A 27,542-nucleotide genomic window follows, 5' to 3' on the forward strand; every position below is an offset into this window, starting at 1 on the left:
CATGCTAAATTAAGCAACAATATTATGCCTTGAGTGTTGTGCAAACAAGCCATTGGATCACTACCAGTATATAACGAGACAGCTTCTAACAGTAATATGTTTATAGTCATCTGCATGCTGCCTACTTTTGCAAGCTAAAGCAGTTTACGCTGGTACAAACATTATCCCTACATGAGTGAAAAGCTTGAATTAAAACCACACTATTGCTGCTTTCCCAATTAGGGCTTTTCACGTTAAACAGGGGAGGAAGAGCTCCATCTTCATAGTCTTCCAAAGTATTGCCACATGCCAAAGTGTTGCCAAAGTGTTCCTGGGTATTCTTACGATAGCCATCCTTCTAGGACAGAGCCATCCTGATCTTTCAGGAAGAGAACATCTGCTGCACACCTTCCCAGTTGCTACATGGAGATAGATTGCACCGGGGAGACCTTTTGAGCACATGTGCTCAAAATAAGCCCTCTCCCGAAAATATTGCAACACAGCAGCAGCCATGAGGACACTCGCCACCTCCTACACCTCAAAAATAATAAGACCTCCCTGAAAAAAAGGCCAAGCGCTTTGGGTCAAAAGAAAATAAGTCCCTGTCTTATTTTCAGGGAAACACGGTATTGGTGGGGATACTTGCTGTAAAAGCATCATGTCTGTACTGATCTAATGTTCTTATGCCACTCTCCTGTATGTAAGCTAATCCGTCAACAGCTCTCTAGTTCAGCCTTTTCCAACTGGAGTCTTCTACATATATTAGACAATGCATCCTATTGACATACCCAATGGACAGGGGATGATGGTTGTGTGATCCAGCTTATTTGCACAATGTTGTTTAAAAAAGATGAAATCCAGTTCTTATCCCATACAGTACAGACGTTCTGCCGCCATCCCTACTACGTAGGATTAAAACATATTAGACCTATTCTCGAATACAGCTCATCTGTCTGGAACCCGCACTGTATATCAGACATTAATACTATGAGCAAGTCTAGAGATATTTCACGAAGAGTCCTCCATTCCGCTGCTCACAACAGAATACCTTATACCACCAGGCTTGCAATTTTGGGCTTAGACAACTTAGAACTACGCCGCCTTCGGTCAGACCTGAGCATAGTACACAAAATTATCTGCTACAATATCCTACCTGTCAATGACTTCTTCAGCTTCAACTGCAACAATAGACCAGCACAAAATAGATACAAACTTAAGGTAAACCGCTCCAAACTCGATTGCAGAAAATACGACTTCAGCAACCGAGTGGTCAATGCCTGGAATGCACTTCCTGACTCTGTGGTTTCACACCCCCACAACTTTAACCTTAGACCGTCTACTGTTGACCTCACCCCATTCCTAAGAGGTCCGTAAAGAGGGCATGCATAAGCGCACCAACGTGCCTACTGTCCCTGTCCTACTGTCCCCACTTATTCGTATCCATTTCATGTATTCATATTCATGCTTATACTTATATCTGTTATCTTATACATGCTTAATAAAATAAATAAAATAGAAAATAAATAAATATCATGCAAAGCACACTTGTTTTATCATTTCAAATATAATTTTATTCCAGAAAATATTTTTTTAAATTCATTTTTACTAACAAAAAACACTGAAGGTATGTTGATTTTTTGGGAGAGCACTAGAATTAGAATTAACACAGTTGCGGAAGCAGAGGCTTTCATGAAAAAACACAGTACTCTCTTAGGTGACATGGGGGATGTTACACAAGAAACAAAGCAGGGAGGGGCTGAGGCTCTGCCAGTGGACGGGGGGGGGGGGGGAGGATGCGACAAGAAGAAGACTCAGATCACAAAAGTGAATTGAAACATTATTGCAAATGTTGTTACAATGTACTTTCAAGGAAGTGACAAAAAATAAAATGATTGAAACATACTGACCATTTTGTGTTAAACCTAAAACTGCTAATATCTATGTAAATGTTCATAGCTTTCTATTTTTCTTTTTTGTAAAAGTTGCGAGACCCGGGGGGGGGGGGCTTCTCCCCCCCGGCACGATGTAGCTGTCAAAATGTTCCATAACCTCTTAACCCCTTTTTCCTTGTAAAACTTTTAAAATCAATAAAAATTTTAACAATTAAAAAAAAAAAACACTGATCAAAAATGTCATCGGAAATGTGTGGTGGTTTCTTTCTTTTCTAGAAGTTGTTGCTAGGATTCTGTATGATTCATAAGCCTTTTGTAGGCCAGGTCATACAGCTGCACCTTCTGTTATTATTTCTAGAAGACCCACTCAGGCCAATTAGTGTTGCAAAGCAACTTAAGCTATATGACCCAACAGTTCAGAGCTGATGAAATATTATTGGCTCTCTTTTTAGGTATAGCTAATTCTGCATTATACAGGCAGTCCTCAACTTATGACATCAATTCAGCCCAACGTTTCTATTGCTAAGCGACCCATTTGCTAAGTGAATTTTGCCCCATGTTATGACCTTTCCTGCCGCAGTTATTGAGTGAATCACTGCAGCTGTTAAGTTAGTAACACCGGTTGTTAAGTTAATCTGGCTTCCCCATTGACTTTGCTTGTCCGAAGATAGCAAAAGGAGATCACATGACTCCGGGACATTGCAACCGTCATAAATATGAGCCAGTTGCCAAGCGCCTAAATTTTGATCACGTGACCATGGGGATGCTTGTTAAGTGTGAAAAACTGTCGTGAGTTACTTTTTTTCCGGTGCCATTGTAACTTCAAAGGGTCACTAAATGAACTGTTGTTAAGTCGAGAACCACTTGTATTAGGATAGTAAACCCTTAAGAGGAAGCCTTGGTTTGTGGGTTTACCCTGACCCTACTTGTGCTGGTTTTGGCCAAGTGTAGGTCACCATGAAGTCTGCTACCGAGCTTGGCAAGTAAGACATTGGAAGGTAGAAGAGTTTGGCATCCAAGCCACCACTGTAGCGAGCACGAGGGTAGCGGGAGGTCAGGGCATGTTCTATGCAATCGGTGATCAAGAAGAGGTTCTTGTTGCTGTGTTTTATGACGTTTTGAAAGATCTTCAAAACTGTGTGAAGAAGAAAAGAGAATGAATTCTACAATGGCTTATTAGCTTTTGATAATTCAAGGAACCAACTGCTCCTTGAGATCCAGCCTCTAACCGAGCTTTCCCTGGCCTGGTGCCATTTCTATTCACAATTACCAAAGAAAAGAGTTCCGGCTGAACAGATGGGGACAATGCAGGCTTGTAAAAGACCATGATAAATCACTGTCAGACGTGTTGCGATGGAATGTGCACTTGGAAGAGTAGTGGGGGAGAGTTTTGGCACCATAGAGCTTTCCTGGAGTCAGGCCAGAATAAGAGACCTGACCTGAATGGTGGGAGGAGGGAGAAGGTGCTTAGGATAGCCATCGGTAGAATCTCTCCCAATACAGCTGTAATAGATTGCAACAGCGGTCCTTGACCTTTCCAGTTTGGTAGGCCAGTGGGTGGGGGGGTAGGTAGAGATGGTTCTGTGTGAGCAGCAGTCGCACAAATGGAGCTTTCTGCATGAGTGCTCGCTGCTCACACACTTGGGCAAGTGGAGCTCACGCATGTGGAGAACTGTCCTGCACTCGCGCAGCCTAATTCTCAACAGGCCATGGTGGTCCAGTGGAGGGGTTGGTTTTGTGTGAGTGCTTGCTGCTCACACTAGTGAAACTGCATGCATGCATGCACTCGCCTGCCACTCACATGGCCCACTTCCCAATGGGCCACAGCCCGGGGGTTAGGGACCCCTGAGTTAGGAGATTATAGCTTTAAGCTGGTAAGGTTCTATCCATTAGTAAAGGTAAAGGTTCCCCTCACACATATGTGCTAGTCGTTCCTGACTCTAGGGGGCAGTGCTCATCTCCGTTTGTAAATCAAACAGCCAGCGCTGTCCGAAGACGTCTCCGTGGTCATGTGGCCGGCATGACTAAATGCCGAAGGTGCACGGAACACTGTTACCTCCCCACCAAAGGTATTTCCTAATTTTCTACTTGCATTTTTACATGCTTTCGAACTGCTAGGTTGGCAGAAGCTGGGACAAGTAATGGGAGCTCACTCCGTTATGCAGCACTAGGGATTCAAACAGCTGAATTTTCTGATTGACAAGCTCAGTGTCTTAGCCACTGAGCCACCGTGTCCCTCTCTGTCCATTAGGTATAAACAAATAAAGGATGGAATTCAGATTTTGCTCTGTCATCTCTGAGCTTGGACCTGACACATGTCAATGCTTATAATTAGCAGTGGAAGTCAAATTTCCCATTACTATCTTGTTTTCTCATTTAAGACAGATAATGGCTTCCGACCCGGGCACAGCACCGAGACAGCCTTGGTCGCGTTGGTCGATGATCTCTGGAGGGCCAGAGATAGGGGTTGCTCCTCTATCCTGGTCCTATTAGACCTCTCGGCGGCTTTTGATACCATCGACCATGGTATCCTATTGCGCCGGTTGGAGGGGATGGGAGTCGGAGGCACCGTTTTGCGGTGGTTCGGCTCCTACCTCTCTGACCGGAAGCAATGTGTGTTGACAGGGGGACAGAGGTCGTCCCTGAGGCCACTCACTTGTGGGGTGCCACAGGGGTCGGTCCTCTCGCCTCTCCTGTTCAACGCATATGTGAAGCCGCTGGGTGAGATCATCCGTGGTTTTGGGGTTGAATACCACCTCTACGCTGATGATACTCAGCTGTATATTTCAACCCCAAACCACCCCAACGAGGCTGTCGAAGTGATGTCCCGGTGTTTGGAGGCCGTCGGGGTCTGGATGGGGGACAACAGACTCAAACTCAACCCCTCCAAGACCGAGTGGCTGTGGTTGCCGGCACCTCGGTTCAGCCAGCTGACTCCATCGCTGGCCATAGGGGGCGAACAGTTGTCCCCTGTGGAGCGGGCGCGCAATTTGGGTGTCCTCCTTGATGCCCGGCTGTCAATGGAGGACCATGTGACAGCCGTGGCAAGGGGGGCATTCCACCAGGTTCGCCTGGTGCGCCAATTGCGCCCCCTACTGGACCGGAGTGCCCTGCGCACGGTCACTCATGCGCTGGTGACGTCTCGCCTGGACTACTGCAATGCCCTCTACATGGGGCTTCCCTTGGGACGCATCCGGAGACTGCAGCTAGTTCAGAACGCAGCCGCGCGGGTTATTATGGGAAGTACTCGTTACTCCCACGTAACACCTCTCCTGCGCGAGCTGCACTGGCTACCTGTAGCCTTTCGGGTGCGTTTCAAGGTATTGATCACCATCTTTAAAGCGCTCCATGGCAGAGGACCTAGTTATCTGCAGGATCGCATCCTACCACACACGTCCCTGCGACCTATCCGCTCACACAGGGAGGGGCTCCTCCTGGTGCCGTCTGCTAGGCAATGCCAGCGGGCGACACCTAGGAGTAGATCCTTCTCTGTGATGGGCCCAACCCTCTGGAATGACCTCCCCCCAGACATTCGAACTACCACCGACCTCCGCTCCTTCCGGCAAAAGTTAAAGACTCACCTATTTCAATCAGCTGGCCTGGCACTGTCTTAGTTTTACCTCCCGGGATTTATTTATTTTAATTGGGTTTTAAGGGTTTTATAGGCTTTTAACGTATTATATTTATTATTCGATTACAGTCTCATAACCTCCTTCACCAGTATTAATTTAATTGTTTATGTATGTATTTTATAATGTATTTTAGTGACTGTACACCGCCCCGAGTCCTCTCCGGGAGAGGGGGCGGTCTATAAGTGTGAATAATAAAATAATAAATAAATAAAAAATGAGCTTCTTAACTAGTTTTTATGGAACGGATATTTTTCAAGCCTTCCATGGTTTTTGAACTGTTGTAGGTTCTGCATTTGTGATACACTCATCTCCAACCAAATATATATGCACTCTACAGCCCAGCTGCCCAAATTTCAACTCACAGTTATCAAAGTATAGCTGTCCATAAACTTCTTTGGTTTCAGAAAGTGCTTTGTTCCATGAGGTCTGGAAGTTCTCTAATGTAGGTTGGATAATGCTTGTTCTGAAAGCACCCGGCTCAATAATGCTGACCTTCATCCCAAATGGAGAAATTTCACGCTTGAATAGAATAATAAAAAAAAAGAATAAGGAGATGCAGAATGAAGAATATATAAGTCTGCAAAAATCTGTTTTGAATGCTAAATTCCAAGGGTAGACTTTTTGCATATAAGGAAATAGCCAAAGACTCATTACAGAATACAGAATAAACCTGCAGCACAATTATCTTTTCTTGCTCAACTTCTATATATTTTTTCCAATAAAGGGGCAGGGGAAAGCACTTTCAAGCAAATTGGTAAAATTTGGGGAGATTGCTTAATTTAAACATTTCTAGGGCTTTTTTCTCTTTAGTTAAAATATTACATCATGTTGGTATCAGTTTTGTGTCCACATGAATGTTTAAACCAGTGGTGGGTTCCTGCTGGATCGCACCGGATCGCGCGCGCTCCCTTTCAGCACTCCACCTGGCTCGCGCGCTCCCTTTCAGCGCTACACCTGGCTCGCGCGCTCCCTTCCGGCGCTGAAACCGGAAGTACAGTCTTGCCCCGCCCCTGGCGAAGCAACGACGCCTGCCTGCGCTCCACCAGCTCGGCTGGGAACGGAGATGTTTCCTCAGCAGAGCGGAGCGCCTGAAAAGACTTTTCAGGTGCTCCGCTCCGCTGAGGAAACATCTCCGTTCCCAGCCGAGCTGGTGGAGCGCAGGCAGGCGTCGTTGCTTCGCCAGGGCCGGGCAAAACTGTACTTCCGGTTTCAGCGCCGGAAGGGAGCGCGCGAGCCAGGTGTAGCGCTGAAAGGGAGCGCGAGAGCCAGGTGGAGCGCTGAAAGGGAGCGCGCGAGCCAGGTGGAGCGCTGAAAGGGAGCGCGCGAGCCAGGTGGAGCGCTGAAAGGGAGCGCGCGCGATCCGGTGCGATCCGGGAGGAACCCACCACTGGTTTAAACATACATTTGTTTAAACATTAGACAGAGTAAGGTATCTATTACTTGTGTATTTTAGTCTACTTTCCAAGGCTATAAAGGATTTTTGTGTCTGGCAGATCTATGTGAGCATGAAAAAAAAGAGTCCAAAACGAACTTTTCCCAGACTGGACAGCAAATGAATGTCCTTTTTAAAAAATATGTAGAACATCCCGCTTTATAGCAACACCAATTTCTTTGCAGTTTCCCCTTTTATTTACTGATGCTCCTTAGAACGATCTTGTGACAAAATACAGACAGCATTTTTCATATTGAAAAAAACCCTGGAAAACTTTGGTCTTCTGCTGCTTTTGAAAAAATTGGTTAGGTATACCTCTCCAGTGCCTCTGTGGACTTGTTCCTTAGAGGATTGGTGAATGCAAGCAGAGTCTTCCTTCTGACTACTGTTCATCTCAGGTGTCGGTTCCTGCCAGTTCTAACCTCTTCTATAGAAGAGGTTCCACAAATCTACAGTGCCGTTTAGAACCGGTTCCAGCTCCCTCCCCCCTCCGTCCGCACATCATCAAGATGAAGAGCGAGAGGAGGAATTATGGGGGTTGAAGTCCACAAGTCTTAAAGCTGTCAAGTTTGAACACCACTGGGTTTTTTTTCTAAAGAGTTAGGGGTGCAAGAGTCTTGTAACTTGACAGCTTTAAGACTTGCGTGCTTCAATGCCAGAGTTCCTGAGCCAACATGACTGGAGGAGGAATTCTGGGAGCTGAAGTCCACAAGTCTTAAAACTGTCAAGTTTGAACACCGCTGGGGTTTTTTTTCTAAAGGGTTAGGGGTGCAAGGGTCTTGTAACTTGACAGCTTTAAGACTCGCACACTTCAATGCCAGAGTTCCTGAGCCAACATGACTGGAAGAGGAATTCTGGGAGTTGAAGTCCACAAGTCTTAAAGCTGTCAAGTTTGAACACCGCTGGGTTTTTTTTCTAAAGGGTTAGGGGTGCAAGGGTCTTGTAACTTGACAGCTTTAAGACTTGCGTGCTTCAAATGCCAGAGTTTCTGAGCCAACATTTTAGTTGCTAAGCAAGAGCGTGGTTAAGTGAGTTTCACCACATTTTACAAGTTGGCCATGCCCACCCAGTCACATGGCCGGCAAGCCCCTCCCACAAAGCAGGCCACACCTACAGAAGAGGTTCTAATTTTTTTTGAAACCCACCACTGGTTCATCCCAATATTAATTTTTATTAGAGGTAACACACACACACATCCCGACTCCTCCAAGAGGTATAAAGGGAATGCAGCATTTCAGAAACCCAATGACATGGAATGAATGAAAGGAGGAAAGGAGTGTTTGTGGCAGGGGTTCAATACTGAGGCGAGGCCCTCGGAGTGCCCCCTCAGAGCTGGTAGGAGGGTATATGTGTGTGGCCAAGTTTATCACTTTGAGTAAGCAGAGGTAAAAAACACCAGGCTGACTTGGCCACTGTGAGGCTACTGTTGCAGTTCATGAACTGGATGGCCTGAGGGACAGAGGGAAGATCTGTTACTAAGCCAATGATCAGATAAATGAGGTTTGAGCCAGATCAAGAAAGGGGTTGACGAAACACCTCAAGAGAGCAACTCATACCCCAATTCATGAACATGAAGATAAATGAGGGGGGAAGGTTGCGTGGAAGGCTGCGACCCATCACATGTTCATTGGACCCGTGTCCCTCCCGGCTGGTACTAGCATCCTGGGAGGTGACACGAGGCTGGCTTCTGGGCCTGGTGAACGCCTCGTTGGGTGAGGGATCCTTACCTACCGTCTTGAAAGAGGCGGTGGTGAGGCCCTTACTCAAGAGGCCTTCACTCGACCCAATGGAGCTAGCTAATTATCGTCCAGTCTCCAACCTCCCTTTTCTGGCAAAGGTTGTTGAGAATGTGGTGGCGCAGCAGTTTCCACGTCACCTCGATGAATCCGATTATCTAGACCCACGCCAGTCCGGCTTCCGACCCGGGCACAGCACAGAGACAGCCTTGGTTGCGTTGGTTGATGATCTCTGGAGGGCCAGAGATAGAGGTTGTTCCTCTATCCTGGTCCTATTAGATCTCTCAGCGGCTTTTGATACCATCGACCATGGTATCCTTTTGCGCCGGCTGGAGGGGATGGGAGTCGGGGGCACCGTGTTACGGTGGTTCGACTCTTACCTCTCCGGCCGGATGCAATATGTGTTGACAGGGGGGCAGAGATCGACCCCGAGGCCACTCTCTTGTGGGGTGCCGCAGGGGTCGGTCCTCTCGCCCCTTCTGTTCAATGCATATATGAAGCCGCTGGGCGAGATCATCCGTGGTTTTGGGGTTGAATACCATCTGTACGCTGACGATACTCAGCTGTACATTTCAACCCCAAACCACCCCAACGAGGCTGTCCCGGTGATGTCCCGGTGTTTGGAAGCCGTCGGGGTCTGGATGGGGGACAACAGACTCAAACTCAACCCCTCCAAGACTAAGTGGCTGTGGCTTCCGGCACCTCGGTTCAGCCAGCTGATCCCATCGCTGGCCATAGGGGATGAGTTACTGCCCCCTGTGGAACGGGCACGCAATTTGGGCGTCCTCCTTGATGCCCGGCTGTCAATGGATGACCATGTGGCAGCCGTGGCAAGGGGGGCGTTCCACCAGGTTCGCCTGGTGCGCCAATTGCGCCCCCTACTGGACCGGGATGCCCTACGCACAGTCACTCACGCACTGGTGACGTCTCGCCTAGACTACTGTAATGCTCTCTACATGGGGCTTCCCTTGGGACGCGCCCGGAGACTGCAGCTAGTCCAGAACGCGGCCGCGCGGGTTATTATGGGAAGATCTAGATTCTCCCATGTAACACCGCTCCTGCGCGAGCTGCACTGGCTACCTGTGGTTTTTCGGGTGCGTTTCAAGGTCCTGATTACTATCTTTAAAGCGCTCCATGGCTCAGGACCTAGTTACTTGCGGGATCGCATCCTCCCACATACATCCCTGCGGCCAATCCGCTCTCACAGGGAGGGCCTTCTCCAGGTGCCGTCCACTAGGCAATGCCAGCGGGCGGCGCCAAGGAGTAGAGCCTTCTCTGTGATGGGCCCAACCCTCTGGAATGACCTCCCCCCCGACATTAGAACCACCTTGGATCTCCGCTCCTTCCGACAAAAATTGAAGACTCACCTGTTCCGATTAGCCGGCCTGGCATAATTATAATTATAAATGTTACAACTGTGAACTCCTGGTAGCATACTCTCACCTGGTTATTTTAAGGGTAATGTTTTAATTTCTAATTGTTTTTAGGGCTTTTAGACCCATATTTATTCTTCAGTACAGTACTGTTAATTTTAACCTCCTCTACATATATATGTATTTTTATAGTTATATTTATATTTGTATTTTATCTTTATTTGTTGTGTGGACTGTACACCGCCCCGAGTCCCTTTTTGGGAGAGGGGGCGGTTTAGAAATATGAAGAATAAATAAATAAAATAAATAAGCACATTCAGACTTGCAAGATTCTGTTACTATAGCTAGTAAAAGTAGCTTTAGGTCTACATGGTGTTTGCTTTGGCTCATTTATCTGATTGTTGCCAGGGTAACAGACCTTTCCTCTGTTCTTCAAATCCATCTTCTATATTCACTACATGAATCTATCTATCCTCCTTGTCTCCATTTCTTAGCTGAAGGAGCCAGCATTGTCAGCATATTTTAATATTAAATGTATTGTCACATCAGAGAATGGTTCTTTCATATTCTGAACCTCCCCAAAGCTGGTTGAGGAAATGAAAAAGAAGGCCTCCATTACAAAGCTCCAAAGTTTATAAAACATTGGCAGGATGTGTGTTTCTGTTGGTAACAATTGTCAAGGGATGGAATGCTTTTATTGATTTATGTAACAGCATTTGTAACCAACCTCCATTGTTAGATTTTGGGCAAGATAGCACAAGGACAACATCAATAAGAATATAATGAAAAACGACATCAAGGTAATGGAGTAATGCAGGTAGTCCTCGTCTTACAACAGTTCTCTTAGTGACTGCTCAGAGTTACAACAACATTGAAAAAAATGACATGAGCATTTTTCACATTTATGACTGTTGTAGCATCCCCATGGTCATGTGATCAAAATTTAGATGCTTGACAACTGACTCACATTGATGATTGTTGCAGTGTCCCGGGGTCACGTGATCCCCTTTTGTGACCTTCAGAAAAGCAAAGTCAATGGGGAAACCAGATTCACTTAACAACCGTGTTGCTAATTTAACAACTGCAATGATTCACTTAACAAATGTGGTAAGAAATGTTGTAAAATGGAGCAAAACTCACTTAATAAATTTCTCACTTAGCAACATAAATTTGGGGCTCAATTGTGGCCACACATTGGGGACTATTTGTACTCAGTTTATCCAGAACTACTAGGAATAGCCTTTGTGTAAGTGTATCTCCTTTCCTCCTGGGGGGTGTCTTGATCCCTAGAACCAGATTTAAAGCTTGTCATAATTTATTTGGGTTTTCAACAAGCACAACCAAAATAGAAAGACCTCCAAGAGTAGGGCTAATAGCTCCAGATTGTAAAAATCAGGATGACCACTATGCGGTAACATAAAGACCCAAAACTCAAATTATCTCCTTGCATTTAATTGATCAGATAACATAGCTTGTTTTATTTTGATTCAGCATGTTCCATGCACCAAGCTACTCCAATTTACAATTAATATTTTATAATTTTTAGCATGTTAAATTATAGCTTATTCAGCAAACCACAGTGCAAAGCAAGGTTTAGGACAGAAGTGCAGAAGGTAAAGCCTTAGGAAAGTCTTTAACTGTGGTCCCAGGAAGTTTCCCAAATCAGGTGCTCAATTATAATTTTGATATAACAGTCAAAAATGCTAAGGGCATGCCTGAATAGCCTTTATTTCCACATTTCATTTTAATTAGCTTTAAAATAAATAAAATAAAACACATCTAATTTTCCTACTGGTCCCATTTACTACTATTTGGACAGCACACTAGTCCACTGTTGGAGTTCAGCTATGCCTAGACAACTTGTTCATTACTATTTCTCCTGTTCCTCCATTTATTTGTAAATTGTTCTTATTTACTATTGTAAACTGTTTAGAGAGGGCTGTAAAGTACTGTGAAACAGTATATAAGTCCAAGTGCTATTGCTATTGCTACTTGGATATTGTCTGCTTACCAAAACATTGTTCTTCCAGTGCCACTTTTATCTCAAGCAAAGTACTGTATTTTTTGGAGTATAAGACGCTCCAAAGTATAAGCCGCACCTAGCATCTGGGGAGGAAAACAAGGGGGTGGGGGAAATCTGCTTCTGCCTCCCAGCAATTTGCCTCCTTGCAGCAAACAGCCTGTTTCACTTTCAATTTCAGTATGGGCCTCCCGATGATCAGTTGTTTCAGGCTGCAGGGATTGCCATAGCCTATTGCTGCCTCTGCAAGTTCCATTTTCCCGGTTTGCTGCAAGGAGGTAAACTGCTGCGAGGCAGAGGCCAATGGGTGGGAGCCGGTGGGTGGGCGGGACTACACTTGGCGTATGAGACGCACCCAAATTTTCACCCTCTATTGGGGGGGGGGAGTGTGTCTTATACTCCAAAAAATATGGTAAGTGCACGTTTAAATGTTTGGGACAATCCTTAACAGACATATTTCTGAATCTGTGCATCTACTTCTTTCAAACGGAGCTGGGAAGAGATCCATGTGCTTCAACTAATCAGAAAAGAAACTTAAAGCTTACCTCAAAGCGTCTGAGAAGGCTTCCACACCATACTTGGATATGCAATACCCTCCTCCACAGCATGCTAATCTTCCCATCACACTGCTTATATTGACCAGCCTCCCTTTGGCTCTCCTCACCAGGGGCAACATCTGCAACGTCACATCAATCAGCCCAAGCAAGTTGACATCCAGCACTTTGGCAAAGTCCTCCTTTGTCAGCCATTCATTGATACCTATGGGTACACTTTTACCTGCATTGTTTACCAAGCCCCAGAGCCCTGAATAAGAAGAAAAACACACGGTCATGATGTCCCTGTCATTCTAGATCCTCACCTATGTTCAGAACTGGAGCATTACCACTGCTTTAAGGGTTGTGTGAAATATATTCATCGTCACAACCAAAATTGCTCATTTTTCCAAAACAGAAAGGGATAAGGAGAAAAATAACAAAAAAAAAAAAATCTAGACTTTTTTGGGGGCGTGTTGTGGTGGGATTCAGCCAGTTCGCACCTATTCAGGAGAACCGGTTGTTGGAAGAAATCTCATTTTGTTTTTTTCCCACTTTACACGGCTAATCCTGTAAGGAAGGCAGGAAGGAAACATTCTGGTGTTGTTTCTAGTCTAATCTGTTATTGCCCTGCTTACAGAAACTGCCTCTAGGTTAAGCCTTATTACATTGTAGCAGCTAAAGGTTCTTGGAAGTACACCCAGACTTAGCTTCTCCAGAGGTTTTTTTTTTTTTTTCTATGCTGGTACTTTGCTTTGCTTTATTGGGGGCTTTATACAGCTTTAGTGGTTCCTGGCACTGTCCTTTTGGGGTGTATTTCCAAGTGACAGGATGCAAGCTTGGCACTGTGTTTTAGTATAGTCTTTATTGTCATTGTACAAAATAAATACAACAAAATTGGTTTTAGCCACACTGGTGCAAAATTATAGCGGAAATGAAAAAAGAAAGAAAAAGAAAAAACTAGTCATACCTTTCCGCATGTGCATGGAGTGATTGTGGTTGTATTTAAAAGTCTGACAGCCCAAGGACAGAAACTATTTTTAAACCTATTTGTTCACCTGGCTATACTTCAATGTCTTCTGCCCGATGGTAGAAGTGCAAAGAGACATTGACCAGGGTGTGAATCATCTCTAAGTATCTTCCTTACTCTGCTAAAGCAGTAAGACCTGGCGATGTCATCCAGTGGTGTTAGAGAGCAACCAATGGTTTCTTGTTTTTTACTGCCTTTCCGGGAGCATGTGATCCTTTCTTTAAATTTGGATGATTTCCTTAGGGTATTTTGTGAGGTGAGACCAGCTGATATCTTTAAGTGGTGCAAATTGATCTAAGGATTGCTTCTCCTGTGTGTGAAAGGGTGCTCTGTCAGTTCATGAGCACAGGAGTTGCTTGTCTATGAGGATTCGTCAATCAACCAGGTCATGGCTGTCCCAAAGGTGCTTTTTTCAAGACTCAACTGGACTTTCTTGATTTTCAGAAAGTCTGCCTCTTGAAAAAGCACTTTTGGTGCTTTTGCATTGCTTTGGAGTGGTCAAGGCACATGATTGCTCACTGATAGTAAGATTTTAAAAAAGGAGGTAGGGGTGTGGATCCAATTCGTTTTAATTTTCTTTCATGATAATAAAGCTTAGTAACATGGCACCAGGCTTGAAGTTTATTTAGCTATCTGTGTCATGTACTAATTTTATTGTGATCCTGATAAGCTTGGGAGCCTTGAACCTGGGCCCCCTATTATAATTAGTTAATTTGTCTCTTTAGCTCGGCATTTTGTAGCCCAAATATGCCCACCCACTTTCTGGAGAGCTTAAATGATCGATTAGCTAAAGGGTTTCACTTTATGAGCAAGAGTTGGCTGCTGATAGTTATTATTGCCTATTAACTATTTAAATTCCTCAAGGTGTTCTGACACCCTGCCTGATTTGTAACTCCGGCTTGCAGGTATTTCCAATCTAATGATTGATATTTAGAGCAGATTTTTGCAAGTAAATAAGCTTTTTGTATTTTTGTACAGGAAATTCTTGACTTACAATAGTTCATTTAGTAACCAAAGTTACAACAGCATTGAAAAAAGTGACTTATGACTGTTTTTCACCCTTACGACTGTTGCAGCATCTCCACGGTCACAAGAGGCGAGGTGAAGCACCCCTCGACGTGTTTGATGTTGAGTGGCCATGTCCACCCAATCACATGACCACCCAGCCACGCCTACCCAGCTGGACATTAGGGCAGAGAACTGGTTGCTAAATTATTTGAATCTCACCACTGGGGGTGTTGCTTGAGGGGAGGGAAGTGATGATGACACTTATTTCGTGACATTAGCTAGCATTGTGTGTCTATCTGATGCAAGTGTGGTGTCTCCTTTGGATGACTCCTCCAATGCTTCCTCAGAGGCTGGCTCAAGAGAAAAGGAGAACATTGCACGGGTGAGATAAATGACTTACTCCTGTTCTCCGAAACTGTTTAGATTAAGGTAGAATTTCCTAACTGCTGCCTTTAAAGAACATTTAAATAAAAAAAGAGTCTGTCTTCAGTTTAGCCACCTACGTTTGTCATTTTAATTGTGACAATGCTGGATTCTCATGGAAAATCGCTTACTGCCAAAGACATAAAACGCTTTATCCTAGCAGCTAATATTTGAAATGAAGTGTTGGCACAATTGGGACCAATTGTGTGACCACAATTGGGACCAGAATTTCCTTTGTTAAGCAAGGTGGTTGTTAAGTGAGTCATGCCTGAATTTTATGACCTTTAATGCAGTCAAGTGAATCACACTGTCGTTGAGCGAATCCAGCTTTTCCCATTGTCTTTGCTTGTTGGAAGCTTGTTACAAAGGGCAATCATGTAACTCTGAGACACTGCAACTGTCATAAATAGACTCCGGTTGCTAGGCACCCACATTTTGATCACATTACTGTGGGGATGCTGTGAAGGTCATAAGTGCAAGGACCAATTGTAAGTTACTTTTTCAGTGCCATTGTAACTTTGAACAATTGCTAAATAAATGATTGTATGTCAAGGACTACCTGAACCCAAGTCCCTTGATCTACATACATACAATACGTATGGACAGAGTATTAATATAAATAGAAGGAGTTGGTTACCTTTGTCCCCCACACATGTTTTCACCCATTCGGTCGCTGCTGCAACATTCTCAGTGCTGGTGACATCCAGCAGGGTGGTTTTCAACCTGTCCGATGTGAGTCTCTCCAATTCCTGTGCTCCCTTCTCAGTGAGACAAGCAGCCAACACCCGCATGCCCCGAGCATCCAACTGCCTGGCTAGCTGGTTCCCAAAGCCAGAATCACAGCCGGTAATGAAGACATATTTATCTGACAGTTTCTCCACTGTCTGTCTCTCCCGGTACCATCGGCGAAGGAAATAAAGTCCCACCAGGACAGCTAGGTAGAGCCACATAGCTGAAACCTACCAGGAAGAAGCAAACATTGTGAATGAATAGGGAGAGATGCATCTCGCAAGTTTGGGAGGACACAGAATTTCTATTTGGAAATCTTTGGTGAGTTACTCTTGGGGGTGGGAAGATAAAAGGCCATTCCCATTGATGAACTGAACTTCTTTTCAGCCCCATTGCAACACTGAATGATTACTAAATAAATGGTTGTAAATCGAGGACCACTTGTGTCCAAGACCCTTGATCTACGTACTCAAGTGCAGCCATTAAGTCCTTAAGTCAGCACAAAATTTCATCAACACAGAATTTACCTCCTCCTTTGCTTTGTTACTGTGTTTTCCCCAAAATATAACCTATTCAGAAAGCCCTAGCTTGATTTTTACACATGTGCCCAATATAAGCCCTACTCCCAAAATAAACCTTAATTAAGAGCCTGCCCACTCCAAGGTGCATGGGTAAAAGTTAAGCTAGGGTGGGGATGGATCAATCCAGAGCTCTGTTATCAGCTGTAGAGGCCTTTCCTGAAGGCCTCTCTATCTGATAATGGAGCGCCAGATCGATCTGGAGCTCTGTTATTGGCTGCTGTGTTATCGACCTTCAGGAAAGCCTTGCAGGCCTCTGAAGAAATCTCTGAAGGCCTCTGACAGCGAAAAGGAGGCCGGGGGTGGGTAGTGGGGGTGGTGGGGGTGAGGCACACAAGTGAGGTGAATCAATGGACAACATCCCTCCCCCCACCAAATAAGACCAGGTGCCTTTTTTGGTGGCAAAAAAAGGGTCTTATTTCCAGGAAAACATGGTATTTTCCATCTTCTGGCTCAATTCCTAGCATCTACATCACCCTTCAAGGAAATGCTGAGTGGATTTTATACACGTTGAGACTGCCCTTGAATTGTGTCAGGATAAAAGAGAAAATGCAACTCAACACCAGGTAGCTCTGGGCGACATAGACGTCCTCATTCATAGCTTGCAGACAGGGCCGGAGGCAACATGGCAGAAGGGTACAACATATATGTTGTCGGGGTACATTTTCACGATGCTTTAACATCAGGAGAACAGGGAGAAAGTTTGTTAAACAAATCCTGAGAAATAAAATAGCCGTGGATTGTCCTAAAAAAAGTTCATAATACAATTGTCTTGGAAAGAGATTATGCCATTAGCCCAACTATGACTAAATGCTAAGAGATATTCATTATATTTGAATTAAATATCATATTTAATTTGAACATAATTTATTCAGAAATATGCAAGGACGTTAGCAGATGGCAAAACTGAGTGCTTTGATTAAAGAAATGACACTTTCTAGCTTTGCTTCCATTTAGAAACTTCTCTTGGATTTTTTGTTTGAAACTGAAAATAATAAGATTTTAACTTTGGGTTTTGATAGTTAGGTCTGTTGATTAGGAAGTAGTGTATTATTTTTTTCTTAATTTATATGCTGCCTTTCCCTGAAGGCTCTAGGTCACGGATATCAAACTCAAGGCCCGTGGGCCGGTTCTGGCCCATGGGGTGCTTAAATCAGGCCCACAGGGTCGTCCTGGAAATAGCAATGGACTAGCCCACGGTGCCTCTGGCAGCCAAAAGAGGGTGTGAGGGGGGGGGGGTCATGCATGCCTCTCCCGCACCCTGTTTTGCCCAGCAGGGTGCTGCAGGAGGCATCCCCCCCCCCCCAGACGGCCTGTTGAGAACTACAGTGAAATCCAGTTTGACATCCTGCTCTAGGTGACTTGGACAATCTGGAACTGTGTCGCCTGCAGTATGATCTAAGCACAGTACACAAAATTGTCTGCTACAACGGCTTACCTGTCAATGACTTCTTCAGCTTCAACCTCAATAATACACGGGCAAACAATAGATACAAACTCAAGGTAAACTGCCCAAACACAATTGCAGAAAATATGACTTCACCAAGAGGGATTAAGACCTGGAATGCTCTACCTGACTCCATTGTTACATCCTCTAGCCCTCACAGCTTCAACCTTAAACTGTCTACCATGGACCTCACCCTAAGAGTGAGGTCCTTACTCTAAGATGTTCGTAAAGAGGGCGTGCATAAGCGTGCATAAATGTGCCTAATGTCCTTGTCCTACTGTCCCCATTTATTTGTATTCATTTCTTTTGTTCACATCCATGTTTATATTTATACCTACTATCTTGTACATATTTGACAAACTAATAAATACAAATACAAAATACAAAACATCCTAAGCCAACCAAGCAACCCCAGAAGTAAAAACAGGAGTCATCTACAAAATACTGTGTAAGAACTGCCACAACCACTATGTAGGACAAACAGGCAGAAGACATGAACTGGCAGTCAGAAGGCATGATGAAAATTCTTTCATTTCACATCCTATAGACAGATCCAAACATAATTTCAATTGGGAAAATGTGCAAATCTTAGAGCAGGCCAAGTCCAAAAATGCCAGGGAATTTTTAGAAATCTGGCACTGAGAAATCAGCCATCAATAGATACATGGACGTTAATGGCATCTACAGACTATGCAAAAGAGACAATCAACCAGCCCAAAAGAGAACAAAAAGACCCCAGCTCCTCTCCACCAGTAATCAGCACCCACAACAGCATAGGTTAACTCCAAGATTAACTTCAAACCAACAGTCAAGTAAGCAATACCCCAGTCAAGAATCTGCCAAAGAGCCATCAGTAAACAGCCCAACCAAAGAATCTCTAAAACCGGCCACACACACACACAGACTGGCAAGACCAGAATACACACTGAGAGAAAACTGCACTCCTTACTAGCACTGATAATATTACCTAATTAGGGTCATGAAACGTTTGCAAGAAAGCTCAGGGGGCACCAAGGATCCCTCAAAAGCACCAACTCCCAACTTTTTCAGCACCGCAAAGTACAACATAAAATTACAGCCTCAGCTTGTTACTTTACCAACGTAAGAAATACTACCAACAGACTATATTAGTCAGCAAAACCCAAGGTCAAGAGTTCATTTTTTTCTATATTGAGCACAGAGTCCAGAAGCTATTTCCAAGTAGGAACACTACTGAGTATGTTCTTTTCTCTAATTCAAAGAGTCGGTTGTGGATATCCAGATATTTAGAGGGCCGCCTTTCCGTGTTTTTATTTAATAATACATATGGACATCGTAAAATAAATTCATCACCTGCAAAATAAGATCTGTGGCTCTGCATCTGAAGAAAATAAACGTCTCCCAAAAGCTTCTCAAACAGCTAGTTCTGAATGCATTTTTGGAACATCCAGTACCTTCGTTAAAATAACATTTTAACACTTTCTACCTTAAACTATCTACCATGGACCTCACCTGATTCCTAAGAAGTCAGTAAAGGAGACACAAGTGTGCCTTCCGTCCCTGTCCTACTGTCCCCCATTTATTTGTACTCATTTCCCTTGTTAATGTCCATGTTTATACTTAAGACATGTTGTTTTGTACATGTTTGACAAATAAAATAAAATAAATGAAAAAATAACATTTTGGCGTGCCGTTTCCAAGAGCCAAAAAGCTGACAATCCGTTCTTCTCTCGGCTGTCCTGTCCTTCTATTCAGTCTCCCCGAGCTTGCGTTCACTCCCACTTTTTCTTTTACATGTCTAGATCGAAATAGGGTCTCACTTGATGGATTCTCCCTTCCATCTCAGCGCTATTTAGATAGGCTGGAGGGGCGAAGAAATCCCAGCAATGCAGAGATTCGTTGCATACACACTTTCCCAACTCCCCCCCCCCCCACTCCGTCCTCGCAAATAGAAATTCCCCGCCCGAGGCTTTTCTCCACCTACGACGGGGTTGCATCTCTCAAAAGTGTAAAAGAAAGAACGACCTGCTTTCTGGTGAACTTTTTGCCAAAGCAAAATATGGATTTGCTGGTACCCCACTGGTTAGGGTCCGTGTGACTCACCTGCAGTTAGATTAAGTGCGATCTTCGCAGCTTTAGATGGACCTTGGAGACAGCGGCCGCTTTTCTTAGCTCCTCTCCCCACTTATACCACTCATTGCCCCCCGCCCCCCCCCCCAGGTACAGAGGCGGGCAAAGACACTGGAGACATCGCATTGGCAACCAACAGCTCCTCCCTTTGCTTGAACTTCGTCTCAAGCAAATTGGACCAAGCCTGCTTCAGAGAAAGGGTCTCTTCTCGAAGAAGAAAAAAATTCTCCATCCTCGTAGACTTTGGAGACGGCGGATGTCTACCGAACAGATGCCTCCATTCATCCAACAGAGCAGGGAAAAGCAGGCGGCGAGCTCCCCAAAGCCTCGACTACGCAGAATCAGAGGTCCTCAACGGGGCCCATAAACCGCACTACTTGTACGGTATTACCTGTAGGTGGGCTCCTTTGGCACACGAAAAATTCCCTCACCTATTCAACGCTGTGTTTGTGTAAATCTAATGGGGGGGTGGGGTGATTTCAGTATATACTATACTATAAAGTATATACACATGTTCCCCTCTTTCAATTATTTCTAAAAGTAATCAAGGCGGGATGTAACTACTAAATACAATAAATAAACACATGTCCCCTATGCTTCCCTCTGGTGAATCGGCCAATTTTGCCAAAACGTCCTCAAAAATGCCAAAGCGGGCACAAGAAGGTCGGAAAGCCCGTGCATACCTATAAAAATGCAGATATGGGAGACTGCAGAATTACCCCATCAATTTACTTACAAATAGCAAGGCAGCTTTTAAAAATTGCCTTTAAAACCATGACAAACCACAAGGAATAAACAAAACACAAAAGATAAAAATACATTTATTGTAAAAAAAAAATCACTTTAAAAACAAAAAATACAATAAGGCAAAAAAGAAAGCTACATTATTTTAGCAGTAATTAGTTACCATTCTATATATAGTTATTCGGTGCAATTAATGTTCAAGTGCACATATATTTCTAATGCATTTATATAACAGGTTTTTAAAAAAGACATTGTATTTTACACAAACCCATCTTTCATTATACTTGTTCATACAAAGTCTACAACTATAGGGAATTCATTCATAGGTGGCAATTGTGATCAGGCAGATTTTTAATTTTTTTGCTTTATTTAACCCCTCATATCTTTTCCTACAGGAAATTCTTTTTTGTGCCACATGCACCCCATTAGATTCAGGATGAACAGGGCTTGAAACCCCAAATGCAATAATGTATATTTTGCGACAATAGAATGATTTGTTGATTTTGCAAAAAATAATTTGCTGCATAAGGACGGATGCTTATTCGGTCATCTGAAGAATGACATTTTAGTAACCCTCGCTTCAAAGAAAATTGCAATACGAGCAATGTTTATGAAGCTATGCATTGAAACAGTGTGACTGGCAATCAGATGAAATGAGATCTACAATAATAGAACTCTGCAATGTTTTTGCTTCTATCTCCCAAGGTGTTTCTAAGCAAATGGGAGTGTGAGCGAGCCAAGCATCTTTTGAAAGCGGAATCCAAACTGAAGAGGCCTGGTGTGAAATGGCATATTGAGATTTTTATGCAATAAGAAGAAAGATGCAAGAAGTAGTGCTAAATTTACTCTGATATTTTCTGATTTGCACAATACAGGAATGACGTGCCAGAAGGATGAGAGACCTTCTTTTTCTTTGCTCATTTCCCAAGTTGGGATTCTAAGGAAAATCACCAGACATAAATTGAGGTTAAGGATATTATATTTCTTTCATCCAAAATTGTAATTACTTTATGTGAGACCATGCTAGGGCTGCCTTTTCATTGCCTTGTAGGAAGTGAGCACCCGGCCCTCTCCTATAAAAATGAAATCTTAGGAAATATTGAAGAGGGAGAATATTATATTTCCCTTGATGTGAAAAGGGAGAAACATGTTTTAAAGACAAAGTAGCTCCCTGCAGCTTCCCTTTGTCAATGGGCCATTAAAATGCCCAAGCCAGTCTATTCTACATAATAAAGAGTTCTCCCCTTCAACTCCAGGGTGATGGGAGTAAGGCATGATAGTATTAGCCCTTTACCCATCTCACCACATGGCATCTGAGAACTGAACCAAACCTGGATTCAAAACACAGTCTAGAGCAGCGATGGCGAACCTTTTTTGGCTCACGTGCCACAAGTGGGGGGAGCGCAGGGGGTCGTGTGTGGGCATGCCGTACCCATAATGCAATGCGCGATCCCCCAGTTCGCATGCGCGCACAACACGTCCCCCCCCAATTTTTACATGCTTTTTTTGCCCTCCCCAAGCTCCAGAGGCTTTATAGGAGCCTGGGGAGGGCGAAAAGAGCCCCCCCGCCCCCCCTGGAGGCCCTCCGGAGGCTTCAGGGAACATCCAGAGGCTTCCCTGAAGCCTTCGGAACGCTTAAAACCACACTCCGAGCAAACCGGAAGTGACTTCCGGTTTGCTCGGAGGGTTGTTTTAAGCATTCCGAAGGCTTCAGGGACCGTCCGGAGGCTTCCCTGATGCCTTCAGAGCGCTTAAAACGACCCTCCGAGCAACCCGGAAGTCACTTCCGGTTTGCTCGGAGGGTGGTTTTAAGCGCTCCGAAGGCTTCAGGGAAGCCTCCGGACGGTCCCTGAAGCCTCCAGGAGGGGGCGGGGAAGGCTCTTTTCGCCCTCCCCAGGCTCGTGTAAAGCCTCTGGAGCCTGGGGAAGGCGAAAAATAGCTTTTAAAAAGGTGAACTCAGCTGGCCAGCGCGCGCATGCACGCTGGCCAGCTGACAGGGCAGCGCCTTGTGTGCCCTGACAAAAGGCTCCACGTGCCACTTGTGGCACGCGTGCCATAGGTTCTCCATCACGGGTCTAGAGAGTTGCACTTGCATGGCCCCATGGGAGTCTGACAACCAATCAGAATACATTTCTTACACTTATCTTCATTTCTTTTACCTGTTCGTCTTCCATTTTTTAACTTAATAAATGATTATATGGAAGCATCTGTGTATTTTATTCTTCTCATATACAAGAAAGCGTGCCACTCCAGTTGAAGATCATGTCCCTCCAATATTAATAATCTTCTATGTCTCAAATTTACCCATTCTTTCAGCCAGGTAAGAACCATTACCTGATAATAAAGATCCCAATCTGGTAACCCAAAACCCCCATTGTTTTTAGATTCTTGAAGCTTATTCTTGCTATTTCCCTCTGTCAAATATAATTCAATATTAATTTGTTCAATTCATCAAAAATTATTTTTTATAGGAATTGTTTGAAGCAAAAAAATAATTTTGGCAGTATATTCATTTTTATAGTAACTATCCTTCCTACCAGCGATAATTGCAAGTTCTTCCATTTCTCCAGATCTCGTTTAATTTGTTGCATTAATTTTGTATAATTATCTTCTTTAACTGTTGCACATCTTGCTGTTAAATAAATTCCTAGGTATTTCAGTATTTCACCTCCTTCACCACCTGAAGATTTTTTTTTTTTGATGAACTCATTTTTCTGTTTCTCTGTAAAGTTTTTAAGCAGTATCTTCATTTTTTCTTTGTTTATTTTCAATCCTGACACTTTTCCATATTCTTTTATTTTTCTTATTAGCTTGGGGCCAGTTTCTAATGGTTCTTCAAATAAACACCAGGTCATCCGTAAGTGCTTGTAGTTTATATTTTTCTTTTTTATTTCTATCCCTTTTATAGCTGAGTCTTTTCTAACATATCTATTTAGCACTTCCAATGTTAATATAAATCAGGAGTGTTAGGGATGTAACCCCAGGCTTGGCTTGGCAATGTATATTAAGCTATGATTATGTTACTGTTACTTTAACTGTTAGAGAAATGTAATTGGCTTGTTACCTCAAGCAGCTATAAGAGGGAGCCAGAATGGTTGTTAGTCTCTCTCTCTCTCTGTTTTGTTAGAAGCTGATCAGGTGTATTTTGAGGTATTGTGGTTTGCAACTGTTATCTACTTTGTGTGTTAAGCTGAGACTATTTGATAACTGAATTACTGAACCGTGTATGACTTGGACTGTTAACCGGTCTCTGAATACCTCTATATTTCTACATAGTAAACTACTATATTTTTATACTATTCAGTGCCTCTGTATGCTGGTTTGTGCGTGTTATTCCATATCACTCTCATTACGTTTCTCTGCATACTCGCTCTTCTAACGGGGAGCTTCATTACTTAATAAGGGGTAAAATTTGACCGGTTCTGTTGGAAGAAATGTCGTTCTGGATTCAGTTCCAAGTGGGGAAAAAGATACTGGAAACACTGAGGCTGCTTGGAAAGATGGTTTAATGACGAACAGGACCATATGGCTTGAGGTCCTGGGGAAAAAGGTGACCACATGTTTCAAGATGTTGGGTGAAGAAGAAAAGAGAGAAAAGAAGGGGCTTGCTAGTTTTTTTGTACTTTGTTCAGCCCCACCTCTCTGTTTCCTGTTCATGTGTAAGAAATGTATTCTGATTGGTTGTCAAGTCTCCCATGTGGCTATGCAGGGGCATCTCTTTAGGTTGTGCTTTGAGTCCAAGTTTGGTTGAGCAATAAATTTCCCAGGATATTTCATTTTTCTAGGAGAGAAGTGGGTGCTAACTTCCTACAGTTCTATCCGGTTGGGGTGAACTGGTAGCGGAGGTGGCGGGAGGCTCTGCCCCCCCCCGGATGTCATCATGTCCCATTTTTGATGCTCTGCGCATGCAAGAAAAGTTATTTGAGAACCCCGTGACATCGTGGACCCTCACAGGTTGAGAATCACTGCTTTACACCTATGTTTCTTAAACTTTTTTCTCCAAGAAGTGTCTGGACAGAGTCATACAATGATTTTCCATGCTATTGTAGCATTTTATTGCAGATAAGATCGACATTTGCCTAGTTTCAGTGGGAAATAACAGCGTCGTTTTATGCAATTTTATGTAATTGGGGGTATTCGATCATTCCCACCCCTTTTTCTCTATCTAAATATTTTAACATCTCCTTCCTCCCTCTAAGACCCCGACTCATTAGCCATCAACTTTTATGAACTTTTATCAACTTTTATCAACTTTCTACCAACCTTTATTAGCATCCTGATACCATTGGACTTTTAACGAACTATTTATTCGAGGTTGGACCTGCTCCGCCTGCGGGAGGCCCCTCTCTCGCAGGTATGGCCCTTGGCTCTCTCAAGGGCCTGCCTTGATGACGGGTTTGTGAACCCCGAGAGGTGGAAGAAACGGAGGCTGAGGGGCTTTTTATCCAGAAGTTTTTTATTGTTATCAAGGGGTTCCAGGGAGGGGGTGTGTGATAACCAGGCCGGGAGAGGCGCCAGTGCCAGTGCTGGACGGACAGGTGAGTCCGGGAAGGAAGTGAGCGGAGCGGGGGGGGAGAGGGAACAAGTGATTCCAATAGAGGGTTGTTTGATTACAACGGTCGCGGGGAGGGGGGGATGCGAGGACAAGAGAAGATCACAAGGTCGGTTGGGAGACCGTGGTTGTTGGCTATGCCCGGTCGTTTGCACCAACCCCCGCAACCTAGGTGGCCAGGAACTACAGAGCCCGGGCCTACGGCTGATGCTTTGCAATGCAAGGTCCGTAACCAACAAGGCCCCCCTCATTAATGAGTTGATCTCTGAGGGGGAGCTAGACCTTGCAGGGATAACGGAAACCTGGTTGGGCCACGAGGGTGGTTTACCCCTCGTGGAAATGTGCCCACCAGGTTTCCGTGCATTCCATCAGCCTCGGGCCCTGGGTAAGGGTGGTGGGGTGGCGGTAGTTATACGGGAAGGTCTAGAGCCGAGGGAGTTCACTGTTCCTCAGATATCCGGGTGTGAGTCCCTTGGTGTGAAATGGGGCCCAGGGAGGCAGTTGGGTTTGCTGATTGTATACTTGGCTCCTCGCTATACATCAGCAGCCCTGCCCGAGCTCCTCGAGCTGATCTCGGAGACGGCGGTTGAGATCCCCAGGCTTGTGGTTATGGGGGATTTCAACCTGCCGTCGACGGGAGCAGCGTCTGAGGTAGCTCAGGAGTTCATGGCTTCCATGACAGCCATGGGCCTTACCCAGTTAATTCAGGGCCCCACACACGAAGGAGGCCACACATTGGACCTTGTTTTTGTATCTGAGCAGTGGACGAGTGATCTGGGTAGAGGGGATTTTACTGTTACACCCCTGTCATGGTCAGATCACTCATGTCTCCGGCTTGACTTCCCTGGCGCTACCCCCCACCGCGAGGAGGCGGGACCAGACGTCCCACGCTGGTACCGCCCCAAGCACCTGATGGAGCCGGATAGGTTCCAGACGGAGCTTGGGCCATTACCTGTTGCCCTGACCCGCGCTCGGTCGGAGGACCTAGCGGCCGCCTGGAATAGGGCGGCGGCTGGGGCCTTGGACCGGGTTGCGCCTTTGCGACCTCTCCTGCGGCAGCGATCCACCCGGGCTCCTTGGTATACTGAGGAGCTGAGGGTGATGAAGCGCCACAGGAGACATCTAGAGAGCAGGTGGAGGTCCTCACGCTCCGAATCTGATCGAACACAGGTAAGATCCTACTTGCGGACCTACCTTGTGGCACTAAGGGCGGCCAAACGTAGATATTGCGCCACCCTTATTGCGTCCGCGGATAACCGCCCTGCCGCCCTGTTTAGGGTGACCCACTCCCTCTTGTCACAGAGGACACAGGGGGCACCCTTACAGGGCAGAGCAGAGGAATTTGGGGAATATCTGCAGGACAAAGTCGCTCAGATCCGGAGCGGATGGGCCCCACTCAGTGGACCAGACGGGCCGCCAACAGCGAGTCTTGTGAGACCATCCTGGGAGGAGTTTGATTCTGTTGCCCCCGAGGATTTAGATAGGTTGCGTGGACGGCTGCGACCCACCACATGTTTAATGGACCCGTGTCCCTCCTGGTTGGTACTGGCATCTTGGGAGGTGACCCGAGGCTGGCTTCTGGGCCTGGTGAATGCCTCATTGGGTGAGGGATCCTTACCAACCGCCTTGAAAGAGGCGGTGGTGAGGCCCTTACTTAAGAGGCCTTCACTCGACCCAATGGAGCTAGCTAATTATCGTCCAGTCTCCAACCTTCCGTTTCTAGCGAAGGTTGTAGAGAATGTGGTGGCGCAGCAGTTTCCACGACACCTTGACGAATCCGAGTATCTAGACTCATGCCAGTCCGGCTTCCGACCCAGGCACAGCACAGAGACAGCCTTGGTCGCGTTGGTTGATGATCTCTGGAGGGCCAGAGATAGAGGTTGTTCCTCTATCCTGGTCCTATTAGACCTCTCGGCGGCTTTTGATACCATCGACCATGGTATCCTATTGCGCCGGTTGGAGGGGATAGGAGTCGGAGGTACCGTTTTGCGGTGGTTCGGCTCCTACCTCTCCGACCGGAGGCAATGTGTGTTGACAGGGGGACAGAGGTCGACCCCGAGGCCACTCACTTGTGGGGTGCCACAGGGGTCGGTCCTCTCGCCTCTCCTGTTCAACACATATGTGAAGCCGCTGGGTGAGATCATCCGTGGTTTTGGGGTTGAGTATCACCTCTACGCTGATGATACTCAGCTGTATATTTCAACTCCAAACCACCCCAACGAGGCTGTCGAAGTGATGTCCCGGTGTTTGGAGGCCGTCGGGGTCTGGATGGGGGACAACAGACTTAAACTCAACCCCTCCAAGACTGAGTGGCTGTGGCTACCG

The 27,542-nt window shown here is 45.2% G+C and overlaps 1 protein-coding gene across 1 annotated transcript; it reads right to left on the reverse strand.

Annotated features, from left to right (window-relative positions):
- Positions 1-1,605: 1,605 nt before the first annotated feature.
- Positions 1,606-19,981, reverse strand: LOC309396163 (17-beta-hydroxysteroid dehydrogenase type 6-like). The gene is made up of 6 exons (XM_081961051.1): positions 19,895-19,981; positions 15,696-16,017; positions 12,610-12,868; positions 11,400-11,448; positions 5,866-6,022; positions 1,606-3,006 (listed from the first exon to the last, which is right to left on the reverse strand). The coding sequence occupies exons 2-6, from the start codon at positions 16,006-16,008 to the stop codon at positions 2,783-2,785; spliced, it is 1,002 nt and encodes a 333-aa protein (XP_081817177.1). The 5' UTR covers positions 16,009-16,017; positions 19,895-19,981; the 3' UTR covers positions 1,606-2,782.
- Positions 19,982-27,542: the final 7,561 nt, after the last annotated feature.

The sequence above is a fragment of the Natrix helvetica genome (assembly GCF_964273705.1).
Source record: "Natrix helvetica genome assembly, chromosome: 1".
NCBI classification, from domain to species: Eukaryota; Metazoa; Chordata; class Lepidosauria; order Squamata; family Natricidae; genus Natrix; species Natrix helvetica.

Coding starts and splice junctions, on each gene's coding strand:
- LOC309396163 (XM_081961051.1), bottom strand. CDS start 16,008: ATGTGGCTCTACCTAGCTGTCCTGGTGGGACTTTATTTCCTTCGCCGA. Junction 12,869..15,695: donor AACATGTGTGGGGGACAAAG/GTAACCAACTCC, acceptor CTTCTTATTCAG/GGCTCTGGGGCTTGGTAAAC. Junction 11,449..12,609: donor GCCTTCTCAGACGCTTTGAG/GTAAGCTTTAAG, acceptor GTTACCGCATAG/TGGTCATCCTGATTTTTACA.